Consider the following 17609-nt stretch of genomic DNA (forward strand, 5'->3'; position numbering starts at 1 on the left):
CATGAAATTTGCATATGACCTTAGATCCAGCCAGTCATTGAGAGGCTGAGCTGTGGTTTCAGAGCAGTGAGCACCCCTGGCTGAGAGATTATTAAGCAAGTGGGTAGGTCTGGCTCCATGCTGGCTGGAATTCTCCTAGGGACAGCAAGTGCAGCATCCTGGTGGAAATTACATCAGGACTCCTGACCTTGCCACAGCTATAGGCAGGCACAAAAGGGAGGGGACTTCAGTGACCTCTGAAGATCGTATAAATCCGTTCCCCCCTTTCCAGAGCATGCAGCATGGCTGCTAAGTGCTTAATGTCTAGAACCAGGAAATGTCAGCTCCCACTACCTGGTGGTTACTGGAACTGTCTTCTAAAATACGAATTTCTTACAGAACTTTGGCAGACTGTCAGAATTCCTTCAAAGCCTACCACAGCTGTGAGGGAGCTGGGTGCTAAATTTGACAGAGATGTGCCTCTGATCTAGTGAAAGCCAAGGCTATGCAGATGGAGCTGAAGTAGCAGAGGTTTTACAAATGCATGCCTGGGTCTAATGAGAAAAGAGCCCCTTGTGTCACCAGCCCAAAACTGAAGAAGGGAATGGCCAGTCCCTCATGGGGGGGTTCTGAGCAAGGGGAGTGAAGTGCTAATGAAGGGTGACAGGGAGCTGTGGGTGATTGGAGGGGGAGCTGTTTCTTACCTTGAAGTCCTGGATCTGGTAGCCTTTCCGCAGCGTGATCTGGAATACATCCATGGAGCTGATGAAAGCCGCAAGCCTTGTCAGACTCTGCTTGCCGCTCCCACCCACACCGACCAGCAGAGCATTTCCCCGTGGGGACTCCAAGATGCGGTTGATGTGACAGCTGCAGAGAAGGAGCAGAGGCACGTGGCTTTGATCAGACTTTCCTCTATGAGGAGCAGGTGCCATGGTCCAAGTGAGAACTAGAACCTTGTTTGGAGGCATGTCATGGGCTGAGCAGCAGGAAATAGGAGTTAAATTGTCCCCAGACCTGGCCTCACCTTCTTGCCCAAATGGGTGGAAGTCCCTCCTGCTTTTTGCTAAAAGCCAAAGCTGGTGGCAAGTGAACTAGTGATAGTGGAGGAAGAGTTCATGGCAGCCAGGCAGGACTGGAGGGGACCCCGACTCACCCTCTAGCCTCTCCTCCAGCTGAGCCTGACTCTGTCATACCTCCCACAGCACTTTGCCTCACCTACTTGTGCTTTTAGGCAAGACAAGGGGGCAAGAAAGAGAGAAAAGTGAAGAAAAAATTCAAGGGAGGCCAAAGAACCAGCAGGAACAGAACTATTTGTTCCTCTAAAGAGAGAAGTAAAATTCAAGTCAGCAGAATAACAGAGAACCCTGGACATTGATGCCCTTGTAATGAATGTAGGTTCTTGGTGTCAACCTACAAGACACCCACTACCTTGGCTTCTGGATTCATCCCCTTTTAGCTATATTTGGCTCTCTCAGTACCCATATTCCTGCCCAGCAATGAGGAAAGATTCCCAGGCTCTGGGCTTAGACTACATCCTGCAGAAGACCCTCCACCCCCTGTCTCACCAAGCCTTCAAATGCTGTTCCTACATCAGGCTGTCCATAGACTCTTCTCCAGGTTCTTCATTCCTCTTAGAGCTATGTATGTACCTTATGTAAAGTAACTACATTCTTTATAAAAATAACTCCTACTCTCGTTCTTTTCTCATCTTAAAAACAATAACTGGGCACCTGGGTGGCTCAGTGGTTGAGTGTCTGCCTTTGGCTCAGGTCATGATCCCAGAGTCCTGGGATTGAGTCCCACATTGGCTCCCCGCAGGGGTTCTGCTTCTCCCTCTGCCTATGTCTCTGCCTCTCTCTGTGTGTCTCTCATGAATAAATAAATAAATAAACCTTTAAAAAAACAATAACTACTCATCGCACAAAATACAGAAATACTTATGATTCTACTTACTGGACAGCAATGAACACAACTGACATTAACTCTATGCCCTTCTGGACTTTTTTCTAGAGTCTGTGTGTTTACAAGTGTGTATATGTGGGTATATACACTTATTACATCTGAAAGTTTGATATATATCTATCCTATTTTCAAAACTGTGTTCACATTGTATACTAACCAGTGTTTTGAAATCACTTTTCCATTTAGCAATATTTAATATTTTCCTACACCACCGAGTACTCGCTAAGCCATGCTTTTAATGTGGAACAACAGAATAAATTCCTTGTCTGCAATAGCCTGCTATTGGATATTTAGGTTGTTTCCAACATTTTCTAGTAATAAATAATGCTATGTAAATATTTTTCGTTCTCTCTGTCATCACGTCCACAGGACAGATTCCTAAAAGAAAAACTGCCAAGTCAAACAGTAAGACAATTTTTATGGTTCTTGAAACATATTGAAAAGCTACCTCCCAGAATGATGGCACCAATTTATCAACTTCTTGGGTAGAATTGATCAAATGGCAGGTCTAGTATTTTTTTTTTCTTTTTTTTTTTCGGGTCTAGTATTTTGAAGGGTAAGACCATGTTAGATTGTGTGAGTTTAATTAGAATGTGTTAAGTCAGAAAACTTGGGAACACATAGCACAGTGATCAAGCCACTGTGAAGAAATGGATAAGGGGGACGAAATTACAGGTGTCAGTGACCTTGGAATTGAAGAAATGAGCAGAACAAGAATGCAGGTGGAGTCAAACAATCAGAGTAGAGCATACATCTGAGATTAAACTGTGTAGGCTACAGTCCTGTGTCTGCCTTGTGTTAATGGTATTATGATGACAAATAACACATTCACATTAAGCAAAAGGCAATTGGTGGATAGAACAACTTAAGGGCAGTTATACCAATTTAGAGGAAGGGCTGGGGTGGGGTGGGGAGAGTTTGGATGAGTGGGACTTGACACATCAACAAAATATGAGCATGTAGGTTGTTACAGGGCTCCTCTTGACCTGTGGCTTGAGTTTTCTTACTATTGCACATTTCTGACATACACTGGGTCTGATATGACTGGGTCATAAGCAGAATCAGTAAACTAAATGTTTGTGGGTCCTCGATGCCTCTTCTCTCCTGTGAGATATATTTGCTACTAAGAAGGAAACCCTAGCAGGAGTGCAGGTTAAGTCAATAATGCCCACCTACTAGCAGGTAGGAAGAGTCTGGGCCCCACTCTTGTTAACACTGTGTTTTATATATATTTTTTTAATTTTTTGCCAATTGAATGGTTGAAAATATGATTTCAAATTTTATTTCTTTGATATCTAGGGAATTAAACACATTCATGATTAAGTATATATTTTTTATTTTATTAATTTCCTTTTCATGTCCATTGCCCTCTTTTTAAAAAAGTTTTATTTATTTAAGTAATCTCTATACTCAGCATGGGACTTAAGCTCATGACCCTGAGGTCAAGAGTCACATGCTCCTCTCTGTGCCACCTAGGTGCCCTGAACGCCCACTTCTTAACTGAACTGTTCTAGATTTGTAAGACCCCTTTAGGTGTGTTCTGAAACATCCCTCCAATTTGTCACTTTCACCTCTCAGTTTTAATGTGTTTTTAGATGTGTAGAAAATTCTGGCTTTCTGGATTTAAAATTGTAAGTCACTAACTTTTTGTAGTGAAAATTAATTCCCCTAAGTATTTAGGCATTATTTATTGACCTATGCTTAGTTCCTTTATGGTTTTGCTTTTCCCCTTTATAATTATTTAATTGGGATACTTTGACTCTGTCTCGTATCAGATAGATTTACACTTTCTCTGGCTCCCTTATTAAATCCTAGTTTTGAGGCATCAGGAGAGTGTGTATACTCATCTTGTATCCTCTATAGTCCCATCACATTGAAGGTAGTCAATAAATTTTGGTTAAACTGAAACAGAACACATACCTTATAGTCAGCATCACATCTGGGAGGATGTACACAATTACACATTATGCTAGGAGAAGGACTCAGCAGTTTTGTGTCTATATTAGGGGGTGCTGGACTCCAAGGATAAAAGAGAAACTGAGGTGCTAAGGCATCCGGGTTCTCTTTGGAGGAGAAGTTCACCTGGGTTCTCTGGGCCACCCCACACCCTCTCTATTCTGGAAGGCCTGAACTCAGTTTAACACGGTTCCTGCTATTCAATATCTAAATGGGAAATGCATCATTAGTTCTGAAGTTCTCAGAGAAGAATGGTTCAGTCTGCAACTGTCAGCACTGGACTCCAGCTGGGGATTCATTAACAACCTCTGATGAGGGCAAAGGACTCTGCATTCAAATTACAAAATTTTAAAAAAAGATCAATATTCTGAAGGGCTCCTGGGCGAGAAAACCAGTGCAGTCTAAGTTAAGCCCATTACTGAATTCCTGTAAGATTAAAAACAAAAGCTAAAGATGTACCACAGCACAGCTGGAGGAAGGAGGCTTATTGAGGGCTACAAAAGCACACACATATGCACGCACAATGCATACATGTGTACAAACATGTATGTATGCACACACATATGTGCATACATATGCATATGCATGTGTGTACATATGCACACACATGTGCACACACATGCCCTAGAGAATGGATAAGATACACAAAGGAAGGGGCACAAGATAAGGACATCTAATGTTCCTTTTTTGTTAAGTGACGCTAAGAGAACAAAAAAGGCAGAATCTCTGTGGGAGCCAATAAACAAAGCAAAAAGATAAGGATTATGCCAAAAGCAGGGGAAAAGAGTTGGTGTGAAACTTTAAGGAAACACAGAATAAAAATTTGCTGGAATGGTGAAGAAAATCAGCAAGAGAGCAAAATGGTACCATGAAGGACACAACAGCACAAAGAAAAAGCCTAGCATCTATGGACTGCTCGTTAAGCATGAAGTACTGTGCACACATAGCAATAACCCTACAACATAGACATTCTCATTATCCTCACTTCCCAGAGGAGGAAACTGCAGCTCAGGGAAGTTCAGTGTCCTCTGCCGAACACCACAGCCAATGAGTGGCAGACCCAGGATTTGAATGTGGGTCTGGCTCTGCCTCTAGAACCTGTGCCCATAACCCCTACTCAGTGCTCCATGGTTGGGTTCAGCATAAAAGCAGCAGGAAAAATTAGCAGACCAGAGAGCTGGCTAAGAACTCATGTGGTAAGAAGAAAGAGCCAGATGATAAAATCAAAATGAGAAAATGAGTGAAAATATCAGTGAGGGTGACAAAACATGAGAGACACCTAACTCTGGGAAATGAACAAGGGGTAGTGGAAAGGGAGGTGGGTGGGGGGTTGGGGTGACTGGGTGACAGGCACTGAGGGGGGCACTTGGTGGGATGAGCACTGGGTGTTATGCTATATGTTGGCAAATTGAACTCCAATAATAATAATAAAAAAAAACCCAGTGAAAATATAGAATTGTAAAAAAAAAAAAAAAGAGCATAAGCCTCATTGCACCTATGAACATATACCCTTATCTTGGCCCCTCGACCAGCCCTGTGGGTTCCTGAGGGGTGCTACAGCCTTCATCCTGCTCTGCCTCACCCTGCTCCCACCCTGGGTATCAGAAGTTGGACCTCCCTGGAAAGAATCCTCTCTTCCTCGGGCATCGTGGGCAGTGACATGAGGCCACGAATCTTCTGTCACTCTTAGGTCTTATGTTTCTCACTGTTGGTAGACATTCCATTTTCTGGCATAAGGGGGGTGTTTCTGCTCTATGTGTCTGGTAGAGGTAGCAGAGGGTCAAGAGGCCCCAGGGGACAGGAGTGGGGGGGAGGGGAAGAGAAAGGACAGAAGGGGGCAGAAGGGGATAGATGGGGAGGGGAGAGGAAGGCAATGCAAAGACAATGTCATGGGGAACTGATGTTTTTAAACAAGCGTACATGAAATTATATGCCCAAATATACTTTAATCTTGAGAACTGCCTCCCCTTATTTTTCCATTGCTAATGCAGCTCAGGCTTCTCTCTGAAAACCATCTTCAGGGCCTGTTAAGGAGCCTTGGGAGACAAGCCAGTCTTTACAGCCTTATTTTTTCCTACAAACAGTATTAGTCTGATCACCCATGTTGGAAAATGCATTGACCAAATCACTTGCTCTTCTCCCAAATTTAATTTATCCTGAAAGGACAGAGATTTGTCTCAATTCCAAGACTATGACACAGGGTCTGATAGCTGTTTAAAAGGAAGGAAAGTGCTCACTGAAATTTTCTGAGGTTCATGAACAGATGTCCCCAGATGCTGGTCCTGGCCACCTAGTATGCACCAGACACTGTTTTGGGGATTCAGCGGTGGGCAAGACCGAGTCTGCACACAAGGAGCTCACACTGGATCGGGAAAGATGGAAATGCAGACAAGGAAGCACCACAGTGTGATGGCTGAGGGCGAACCCACTGGAGCCACAGTGTGCAAGTATAAGCTTTGGCTTGTCTATTTCTGGGGTGTGTGGTGCTAGGCAACTTCTTCCATATCTCTGGGTTATAGCTTCCTCATTTGTAATATAGGGATAAGAGCAGACTCTACTTTCTTCAGGGTTTTTGTAAAGGCTAAATGAAGTGATGTGTGCAAAGGTCTACACACCAGGCCCATGGTGAGTTCTGTGTTCAGGGTAGCCTGCATGCCACATCGAATGCTGCCCTTCCGGAGAGGTCTTCCTGACTGCCCTATTTAGAATTGCAATCAACACCCTCCCCACTCTCAACCAGCACCCTTCCACCCTTCCTTCTCTGTTTTTCCTCTACGTCATTTACCCTAAATGACATGCTAAGAATTTTTGTTAAGTACCTGCTATGTTCCAGACACTGTCCTAGGTATTAGGGATCTAGCGGTGAATAAAACAAAGGTCCCTGCACTCATAGTATGCCTAATCCATAGATATGTGTTGGTTGGATGGATGGATGGATGGATGGATGGATGGATGGATGGATGGGTGGATTGGTGGGTGGGTGGATGAATGGGGGGATGTATGTAAACAGAGTGATTAATCATGACAAATGCAGCAGAGCAGTCAAGTTATATAAGGTGAGGACCCAGCGTGACAACTGACTTTAGCAAGAAGGGGCTCTGTGGTGACTGGAAAAAAAAGCTTCTTTGTTCAATTGGTAAGAAATAGATCAATAAGAGAATGAGAAGTGAGAAAGCATGACAAGTATAGACAACAATTTTGATGAGTTTGCTGTGAACAGAAGCAAAAAAGAAATGGTGTAGGAGATGAAGATGATGTGAGAGTGAAGGAATTGTTTATTACCTTTGATAATAATAATATGGCAGGTTTGTAGGTAGATACATATGATAGAAATTACTCAAGTAATGATGATGGGACAAGAGGGGAAAGAAAGTAGGAGGGAGGCAGGAGGGAGAATGAATAATTTAACTTCAGGAAGGAATCAAGTCACTAAGAAGATGCTAAGAGATCAGATCCAGGATGTACATGGAGGGATTGGCCTTAGGTAGGAACAGGGAAGGTTCATGTACTGAAATAGTAGAGAAGATACAACTTGTGGGTGGCATGCAGGTGGGATGCAGATGGGCTGTTAGATTTGATGGCAGGGAAAGAGAATTCTCTTCTGGCTGCTTTCACGACCTCAGTGAAGTAAGAGATGTGCTCATTAACGGGAAAAAGAGAGATGGGAACTAGAAGCTTGATAAAAGAAGAAAAATGTGGGATGCAATCACCACAGGCAGGGTAAGAGAGCAAACTGCCCACGGTAGTGGAGGTGGGTTTCCAGCTAAGTCAAGGGCCCATGTGATATATGTGGCTGAAAATCTGAAGCACACCAAGCCCAAATGGTGGTGGTTTTTCTGCAACAATCTTCAGAGGGTTGGGACCAGGTGTGGAATAAGACAGTTGGGATTAACTAGAATGGGGTTAAGTCACATGAACATAAGGCCAGGAAAGTTAGCGGAGCTTGTACCAGGATGACGAAGTTTATGGTGGTTGAGGATAGCAAAACCATGGTAGGTAGAAGGGTGAAGGAGTCTGAGAAAGTGGTTGGCTCCATGAAATGAAGTCTTGATGAAGTTTAAGAGTAACTGGAGTATTTTTATTTGGGAAAATATGGAAGGACCTTGAAGTGAGATAGTCATAGATGGAGAAAGTCAGACAGAGAAAGACGAATACTATATGGATCTTACTTATATGTGGAATCCAAAAAAAAAAAAAAAAAGAAAAGAAAAAGAAAAAAGAAACACAACAAACACACACATAGAAACAGAGATCATATTTTTAGTTGCCAGAGGTGGGGGAATGGGGCTGAGGAATTACATAAAGGTGGTCAAAAGGTACAAAATACGAGATATAAGATAAATAAGTTCTGGGGATGTAATGTAGAACACAATGACTATAGTTAACAATACCATATCATATATTTGAAAGTTGCTACAAGAACATATCTTAAAATTCTCATCCCAATGGAAAACAAACAAACCCCGTAACCTGTGAATGACTGTTAATCTTACTGTGGTAACCATTTTGTATTTTACACCTATGTCAGATCATGATGTTGTCCACCTTAAACTAATACAATGTTAGATGCCAATTCTATCTCAATAAAACCAGGTAAAGAAAGAATATCTGGAATTAAAAAAACAGAGCAGATGAGTGGAAGGGTAGGAGGTACATGTCAGAGAGTAGGCTTGTGGAGATGGGTTCATCACTGATGACAGAAATTCTAGGGTAGGAACATGCGAGTGTGTGCCTGAGAGGGAATAGAGGAAATGACCCCTGGAGCTAATGAGGCCAGGGAGCAGAAGGACCAGGTGATACAAAGATGCCCACCATGAAGAAAGATATAGTTGAGGAGGGAAGCTGGTCCAAGCACTCAGGAGTTGGTAAATGTTGGGGAAGCAGTCAATGTCAGTAGATGGCAGTGACAAGGCGAGATGGTGAGTATGAAAGTCCAGTTACTCGGGCTTTTGAAGAACTGGGGTTTGTGAAGGATAAGGGAGGGGGGTGGTTTAAATGGGCCAACGAAATGAGATGGGATAGAAGGAAGGTATTTAGCTCTTTCTAGGTTCTGGGGTATACCGAATGGAGAAGAAAAAAGAGTTTTCCTCAACTCAGGGGTCAGGGAGGTTTCACTTAGAATCATCAATGAAGGGGAAGCTCAGAGAAATTGAAGATGAGGTGGGTTGTGCTGCTGAAGTGCATGGGAACCAGGGGACAGAGTGGAAAGATTCTAGAAGGCAGAGAGGGGTGGTAGACATGACTCAGTTGGGAAATGTAAGGAGCTGTTTTGGGACAGCATCGGTGTGAGTATAAATCATCTGAGAGGCTTGGTGACTACTCTCAGTGACTCAATGATCCTTAAAAGGGTATTTAATTTTTGACATATGTGAGCATTTAAACAAAAATCTTCAATCTCATTAATGTAAAGTTGGCCCTCAGACTCGTATGAGGTAGGGATGCAGGTCCTGAGCTGTTCTGATATCTCTTTTATGATCTCAAAATTTCCCTTGGTGTCACTGTGGTCATGCTTAGTGATGGTAAATGACAGGGAAATAAATCCAGTTCTGCCTCAGTTCAGCAGCCTGCTGCCCCCCAGGGCCGGTGGTAGAAGCTGTGACTGCTGCTCTATGAGTCGCCATCTTGATTTTCATGGCAGGAGCAGCTCTGCCTTCCTGGTTTTATCAAGGTTGGGACATCTGACATTGGGAAGAAGACATCTGATGTTGGGAAGAAGAGACAGTTGAGGAAAGGCAAGAACAGAAGCACACTTACACATGGCGCATGGCATCCTCAAAGAGAACCAGGTCCATGACTGTGTTGACTTCATTGTGGTTCTCTAGGGCTTCCACCAGAGTTTGGGTCAAAAGTCCCCACGACTGAACAGGCATGTACTTTGGTTCACCAATACCACTGGCAAAATGGCAATACATGTTCAGGCTTTGGGTCTGCTCCACAGTCTCATCAATATCCTGGGGGTGGAACACAGACATAAGGATCCTCCCTGCTGAATCAATTCTGATTCCATACAGAGTGAAGACCCTCATTTGCTTTTTTCTCTCTGAACATTTCTTGCAAATTAAATATCAGTGATGCTTCTAATACTTCCTTTTTCCTGAGAAGCTCTTAAAAAGTAGATGTTTAACATTCATTTACTAGCTCCATGAAGTCATGGGTGATGTTTGTTATTCCTTGCAGGCTGAGGATGGGAAATGGAAGGTACTTTTCCCATATGCATAGTAAGAGCCCATGTCTGGATAGAGGAGCAGATGGGGACATACGGATAGATTTCCCTAAGCAAGGGCTCTTTCACCACTGCTGGGTGAAGGGATCCATGTCCCAATGGCCTCATCTCCTCCACAACCATTCCAACAGGTCTTGGTTCCCAATCCACAGCAGCATCATAACATCCTTTTCTTTTTTCTGTGAGATAGACACTATAGGCTGCCAGTGTCTGTCAGTGTTCTATGGCTCATCCCATAGAACTTGATTTCTAAAAAAAACATGTCATGAGCCATCCTTAGATGGCTGGTTTGTTTATGGGGATACTGATAATCTGAAAACATTCACACTAAAGCCCCCTACATATAATATTTTCATAAATATATGAACCATGTGTGTTAATTCTTGCCACAGGGCAGACCTTAATATGTTTAATAAAAACCTAGTACAACTCAATTAATTTAAGAGATAGGGTGTCTGTGTCTCTTTACTACGAATACACCCTCTAAGTATCAAAGAGATCAAAAGCTAATCTCTTTTTTACTTTAGAAAGGAACTATTTACTTATCAAGACCCAATCCTGGGGGCACTTGGGTGGCTCAGAGGTTGAGCGTTGGCCTTTGGTTCAGGTCATGATCCCAGAGTCCTGGGATCAAGTCCCACATGGGGCTCCCCACAGGGAGCCTGCTTATCCCTCTGCCCATGTCTCTGTGTCTCTCATGAATAAATAAATAAAATATTTTTTAAAAGACCCAATCCTGGAGACTTCAAAAGGAAGAAAAGTGGTAGAGGAAGTAAGTCCAAGAACTAGCATGTTTTCTAGTGCCTAAGTAGGAATTTATACCAGTATGAGCAACTGTCCCCATCTGCCATTTTTTCTTCCAAAGTTCTGACTGAGAGAGACACCTGGGAAAGAGTAATCCACATGCTATTTATCAGCAGGGGCATTAGTCACTGTAGGGTTAGCTCTGTAAGCCCATGGGACAAGATTCATCAAACCTAATGGAGGGTAAGTAAGGATGACAGTCCTATCTATAGACAGACCAGGATTGCTATCTGGTTTATAAGAATGAAATAGAAAGAGTTAAATATCAAAGAGTTATATAGTTTGAAGGTGATCTCAGGGCCATGGAAAGCCATTAAACTATTCTGGTTTTGCCACACATTAACCATAAATGTCTGGAGACCTGGATAAGATTTAATGCAAGGCAAGAGATCCATTCTTGCTTGCTGCAGAAAGCATGTGGGGAAGTGATGTGGGAATCCATTTACCTAGTTTGAAAATGGGCTAATATATTGGGAATGGGTCCTGATAGAATTTAATTTACACTAATGAGCTAGCAGAGGAATGACTGAAGATAGTTCTGAAAAGCCTGCTCTACAAAGACTCTTTGATGAACAAAACAACGTGTCTCAGATTTTATGATCAGAGCCAGGCTGTGCAGGAGGGAGACAGAAAACCAACCCGTGCAATGAATCAAAGATTTCTTAATAGCGACACCACATCATACAAGGGCCACTTCTCAGAGAACTTTAAGATTTAGTGGTGGAAACAGGATTGTATCATTTCCTTGGTGAAAACTTGGCAACTTTTCTTTAATACCGATATCAAGATTCAATGCAGTCAAAGGTACTTACGGCTGGCACTTCAAATATTGTTGGGGAAGGATGAGGTCAGTATTAATTATATCTGGGTCTATGATCAAAAGAATGTGTTCTTAGGATACAAATGCACATAGAACCTCTATTTCAAAGGCTGAGTGTTGTTACTCTAAATTGCCAGCTCAGATAGATGGGAGAAGATAGTCAAGGTTCGTTTGCAGATCTAACAATGAATGAATGAGTTGGCAAATTCTACAATGCTCATAGGGCATCTAAGATGTGGGAGTACTTAACATTGGGGCAGAGAAAAATGATAAGTGGAGGAATTTCAGGGTGTTCATACTAATAAAGAGCAGTTTGAGATGTTACTTAAAAGTGCTGCCAAGGGGTGCCTGGTAGTGCAGTCGGTTGGGTGTCTGACTCTGGATTTTGGCTCATGTCATGATCTCATGGTGGTGAGATTGAGCCCTGCATCAGGCTCCATGCTCAGTGTTGAGTCTGCTTGGGATTCTCTCTCTCTGATCCTCCTGCTCATGCCCTCTCTCTCTCTGTCTCTGAAATAAATAAATCTTTAAAAAGAAATGCTGTCCATCCAGAAATACATCCAGAAGGCTGTCATGTAGGTTGGGATGGACTGTAAATATCTTCACAGGTAGACACAGGATGGTATCAGAAAAAAATATGGAGTGAGACCTAGCAAGGTGAGCATTGGGACAACACCATGCATTTAAATAAAAGTTTTAATTATTTCTAAGTTCAAGAGAGGACAAGTGGTATGTGTGGAAAACATGGAGGTTTGGCCAACTTTTGGAAAGCTCAGTGCTAGTTGTGGGGTAATTTTGACACAAAGAAGTGTAATATGATCTTAGGCTGTGTTAATGTATCAGTGCTTCCCAAGGCATATGGAATATTTGTTCTGCAAATTATTAATAGGTTTTATCAAGGGAAAAGAGTTTTTGGGTTTCAGACATTTGAGAAATGATAAATGAATTAGGGTTATTCAAGATTTTTAGGGCTTTAATGTGCTGAAAACACTGTGAATTCCCAAGGGATGGGTAGAATATGAAATATTTCTCAATTTATTTTATCATGGATATTTTCTTTTCAAGAAGTATATTGTAGTGCAACGAGTTAGTAGGGCAATTTTGGGAAATGGTAACAAAATTATAGTATATATAAGAGGCAATGATGATCTTGCTTTTTGTCAGACCCCAGTTAGGTTGTGTAATGAAAGTCAGACACCATGATTTCAGATTGGGGAACTAATGGAAAAGCAATCAAAATGATAGCAAATTTCTCTGGGTTTTAAAACAAGTGATATCAGAACTGGCTAAAAAAACAGAGGCTATTTGGTCTGAAGAAAAGAAGACCTAGGAAGGACAAGGCAAATGGTCTTAAAATATGTGAAAGTTTTTCATGTAGACCTAAAATTACTGGGCAAGGAAATAAATTTTAGATCACTATTAGAAAAAAGTTCCAGCCTTTAAAATTGTTCAAAAGTTTCCAAATTTCAAAATTGTTCCAAATTTCCAGTCACGAATAGCTCCAAAATGGAACCCTTGGGAAAGATGAGGGTGGGCAATTTCAAGGACATTGGAGTGTCCACTGGAATGACCAATCTGAGAGATGTTACCAAAAGGAGTCAGTATATATTGAGGAATTGCGGGGTGCCTGGGTGGCTCAGTGGTTGAGCCTCTGGCCTTTGGCTCAGGTTGTGATCCTGCGGTCCTGGGGTCAAGTCCTTTATCAGGCTCCTTGCAGGGAGCCTGCTTCTTCTTCCTCTGCCTATATCTCTGCCTCTATGTCTCTCATGAATAAATAAATAAATAAATCTTTAAAAAAATAATGAGGAATTGGATCAGATGATCCCCACAGACCTTCTTAACCCTGAGATCTTATGATTAATTGGTGCTTTTACTTGTCTTAGCATTTTTCTTTTTTTTTTTCTTAAGATTTTATTTATTTATTCATGAGAGACCCAGAGAGAGAGAGAGAGAGGCAGAGACACAGGCAGAGAGAGAAGCAGGCTCCATGCAGGAAGCCTGATCTGGGACTCGATTCCAGGACTCCAGGATCACACCTTAGGCCAAAGGCAGGCGCTAAACTGCTGAGCCACCCAGGGAGCCCCCCTAGCATTTTTCACCTCAGCAAAATAATGATAGATTTTCTTTCCCTAATCTAATCTGTAATTTACCCCTCCATTTCATGAGCTAGATTTTATCATTTGGGTGATTATCTGCATAATAATTATTTTCAAATGTAAAAAAAAATTGGCAGGGTAATACTCACATCATAAATTTTCTTGACCACTTCTGTCTGGATTTTATCAAAAAGATCAAAGTCCTTTTCTTCCACCATCTTATCCCGATAAACTCGATTTGATTCATGCAGATAGAGCTTTACTAGGTCCTGTGTGGATTTTACACATTCCACTGAGGAGAACAGGATGCCCTTTAAAGAGAACAGACAAAATGTAATGTGAATTACAATTATCAAAAAGGGGGCTATCTTGAAAAACCCCAAGGGAACCCCTCAAATGGTTATACGCCAAGAGTATGAGTGAATCACAAATCTATTTTGTCCTCACAGAAACTGGAGCCCAATTTCAATTTCCTCAACCCCTGGTAACTGCTTACCAGAAGCAGAGGCAGAAGTATGTAATCTCTGAAAGAGAACAGCATCATCCAAACACTCAAATTATCTGCACATTTAAAAACTCCTCATATCTGGCAAGCAAACAAAAATTACTGGGAGTACCAGAAGATACAACCAAATCAAGAAAAAACTGACCCACAGGAGATCTAGGTATTGGAGTTATCAGACATAAACTTTAACAAAACTATGATTAAAATGACCAAGATATTAGAGGACATCAAGTAAAGAATTTCATCAGAAAACTGGAGTCCTTAAAAATTAATCAAATGGAAATTCTCAAATTAAAAATTATCCTAATTACAGTTACTGAAATTAAGAACTAATCAGTGGGGTTAACAGCAGAATAGACAGAGCTGAAAATAGAATTAGTTTACAGGAAGAGAGAGTAGCACAAAATATTCAGCTTGAATCACAAATAGAAAAAAAAGAAACAGCATAAGGGACATATAAGACACAGTGAAAAGTTCTCATATACATGTATTAGAATACTAGAAGAAGAGAGTGAAGCAGAAGGAATATTTGGAAAGATATTGGCTGGGACTTCTCTAAAACTGGGGGGAAAAAGGCAACTGAAAAGATATCCACCCAGATTCAAAAGTGTTATAAACACTAAGCAGGATAAATACAAAAATAGCACATCTTGGGCATAATAGTGAAATTTCTGAAAATCAAAGACAAACCAAATCTTAAAAGTAAAGAAGTAAAAGAAAAAATGTGTGTACTGCATCAAAGGAACAGTAAGACTTGAGAATTTCTCAACAGAAACAATGGAAACCAGAGGACAATAAAAGGACACCTTCAAAATACTGAAAGAAATAGCTGCCGACCTAGACTAGCAACCTTGCTGCTAAACCCTCTTCCCAAAATTCTTTAAAAAAATAAGAAACAAATATACTTTCAGTTAAACAAAAACTGAGAGATTATTTTCTGGTAGATAGAAGCTACACTAAAGGAGTTCTTCAGGCAGAATGAAAATGATTCCAAATGGAAGAATCAGAAATGCAACAGGAGTAAGAACAATGAGAAGAGTAATATGTGAGCAAACCTAAGTAAATATTGATTTGGGCACCTGGATGGCTTAGTCAGTTAAGCATTTGCCTTCAGCTCAGGTCATGATCCCAGGATCCTGGGATCAGGTCCTGCATCGGGCTCTCTGCTTAGCGGGGAGCCTGCTTCCCCCTTTGCCTCTGCTGCCAGCTTGCACTTGCTCTCTTTAGTGCTCTCTCTGTCTCAAATAAATAAAATCTTTAAAACATAAATATTGACTAAGAAATATTAGTGTATTATAATTTAATACACATATAATTATATATATAATAGTGCATTGTATTTATAGCTTAAGTTTCAATATACATTGAATTTTAAAAGTAACAATAGAATAAAATTATTCTAAGACCCCTGCAATATATGGCAATTGAGAATGTACTAATTTATAAAAGAAAAAGGGATAAAATGATGCATTTGGTAACCATTAGATGAATGCTAAGATGTATGCTAAAAGAGGGAGAAAATAAAAGAATAAAAAATGACTAGTTTGATGCAATACAAAACATGAGAGGAAAGGAAACATAGAGTATGGTAGAACATACTGAAAACAAATAGTATGAAGTAGATTTAATCCTAAATATATTATATAAAATAACATCAAATATAAATGAACTAAATATTTTAATTAAAAGACTATGATTATTAGGCAAGATTTTAAAAATCCAACTATATGTTGCTTATAGGAGATATACCTTAAACATAAGAAAGAAGAGGCTGAAATAAGAAATTGGAAAACACTATAGCATGAAGGAATTGGAAAAAATAGAGCATGAAGATACTGACTAAAATAATGTGGAATAGCCACATAGCTCCACAAAACTGACTTTGAAGCAAGAGCCAGTTTTAGAAATAAAAAAGTATAATCATTTCTCGGCCTTTTGGCTAAGATCAAGTGTAGAAATAAACAAGTATATTTAATAATAAGAAAAAGGTCAGTCCATTAGGAAGATATACTAATTCAAAATGTGTGTGCCCCTAATAACATAGTTTCAAAATACATAAAGCAAATATGACATAAACAAAAGGAAGAATGGACATGTCCACAAATGCAGTGGGAGGTTTCAGCATATTCTTTCTTAGAAACTGACAGAACAAGTAGTCAAAAAAAAAAAAAATCAGTAATGATGTAAAATATTTCAATGGCATGATTTACAAGCTTGACTTAATTGACATGTTGATTCAACTACACTCAGCATTTGAAGAATGCCCTATTTAAGAAGTGCACATTGGTCAGATCTTGGGACATAACATGGATCTCAACAAATTTCAAAGGAATAAAGTAATTGAGTATATTTTCTGACAACAGTGGAATTAAGCTGAGCATCAACAAGAGAAAGAGAACTAGAAAATCTCTCAATTTAAAAAAATAGAGCAATATACTTCCAAATATCCCATGGGTTAAAGGAGAAATCATAGGGGGAATTAAGGAATATTGTGGAGTGAATGATAATAAAAATACAACATATAAAAGTTTGCATAGTAGAGTGTAGGGCACAGTTAGTGATAAAGTCATAGCCTTAAAATGAATATTTTAGAAGAGCTGAAAGGCTGATGATTGATGACACAAGTAGCCATGTCAAGAAGTTAGAAAAAGGAGAACCACAACCCTAAAAGTGTAGAGAGATTATAAAGAAGAGAATGATTATTAATAATATAAAAGCGGATATCAAATAGAGACAGCAAATAAAGCTAAAAAATCTTATAATATTGATATACTTTTCAGTGTCTTTGAAAAGATTAGCACAATTGATAATTCCATAGTAAGGCTGATAAAAAGAGAAAAAGAAAAAATCAGAAATGGCACAAATAATATCCAATAAGAGGACATAATGTCAGACACACAAGCATCTAAAAGATAATCACAGGATGTTATAAATGATTGTATGCCAATAAATTAAAAATTAAGAACATCAATAACATCACAAATGACATGGAGAAATAGAAAATCTGAATTGTCTAATGTGTACAAAAGAAATTAAACTCATAACTTAAGCTCTTCCACAAAAAAACTCCAGATGGTTTCAGCAGTAAATTCTTCTGACATTTAAGAATGTTTTACAAAGGGATTCCTGGGTGGCACAGCAGTTTGGTGCCTGCCTTTGGCCCAGAGCACGATCCTGGAGACCCGGGATCAAATCCCACGTCGGGCTCCCGGTGCATGGAGCCTGCTTCTCCCTCTGCCTATGTCTCTGCCTCTCTCTCTCTCT

At 40.4% G+C, this 17609-nt stretch overlaps 1 protein-coding gene across 1 annotated transcript in view; it reads right to left on the minus strand.

Moving 5' to 3' along the window:
- Positions 1-17609, minus strand: part of DNAH9 (dynein axonemal heavy chain 9) — a 331426-nt gene that overhangs the window by 135120 nt on the left and 178697 nt on the right. Inside the window, exons 42-44 of the mRNA XM_077892621.1 lie at positions 13990-14151; positions 9652-9848; positions 684-846 (exon numbers count right to left, since the gene is read on the minus strand). Coding sequence (XP_077748747.1) covers positions 684-846; positions 9652-9848; positions 13990-14151 — 522 coding nt within the window. The remainder of the gene's footprint in view (positions 1-683; positions 847-9651; positions 9849-13989; positions 14152-17609) is intronic.

Source organism: Canis aureus, chromosome 3 (assembly GCF_053574225.1).
Source record: "Canis aureus isolate CA01 chromosome 3, VMU_Caureus_v.1.0, whole genome shotgun sequence".
NCBI lineage: Eukaryota > Metazoa > Chordata > Mammalia > Carnivora > Canidae > Canis > Canis aureus.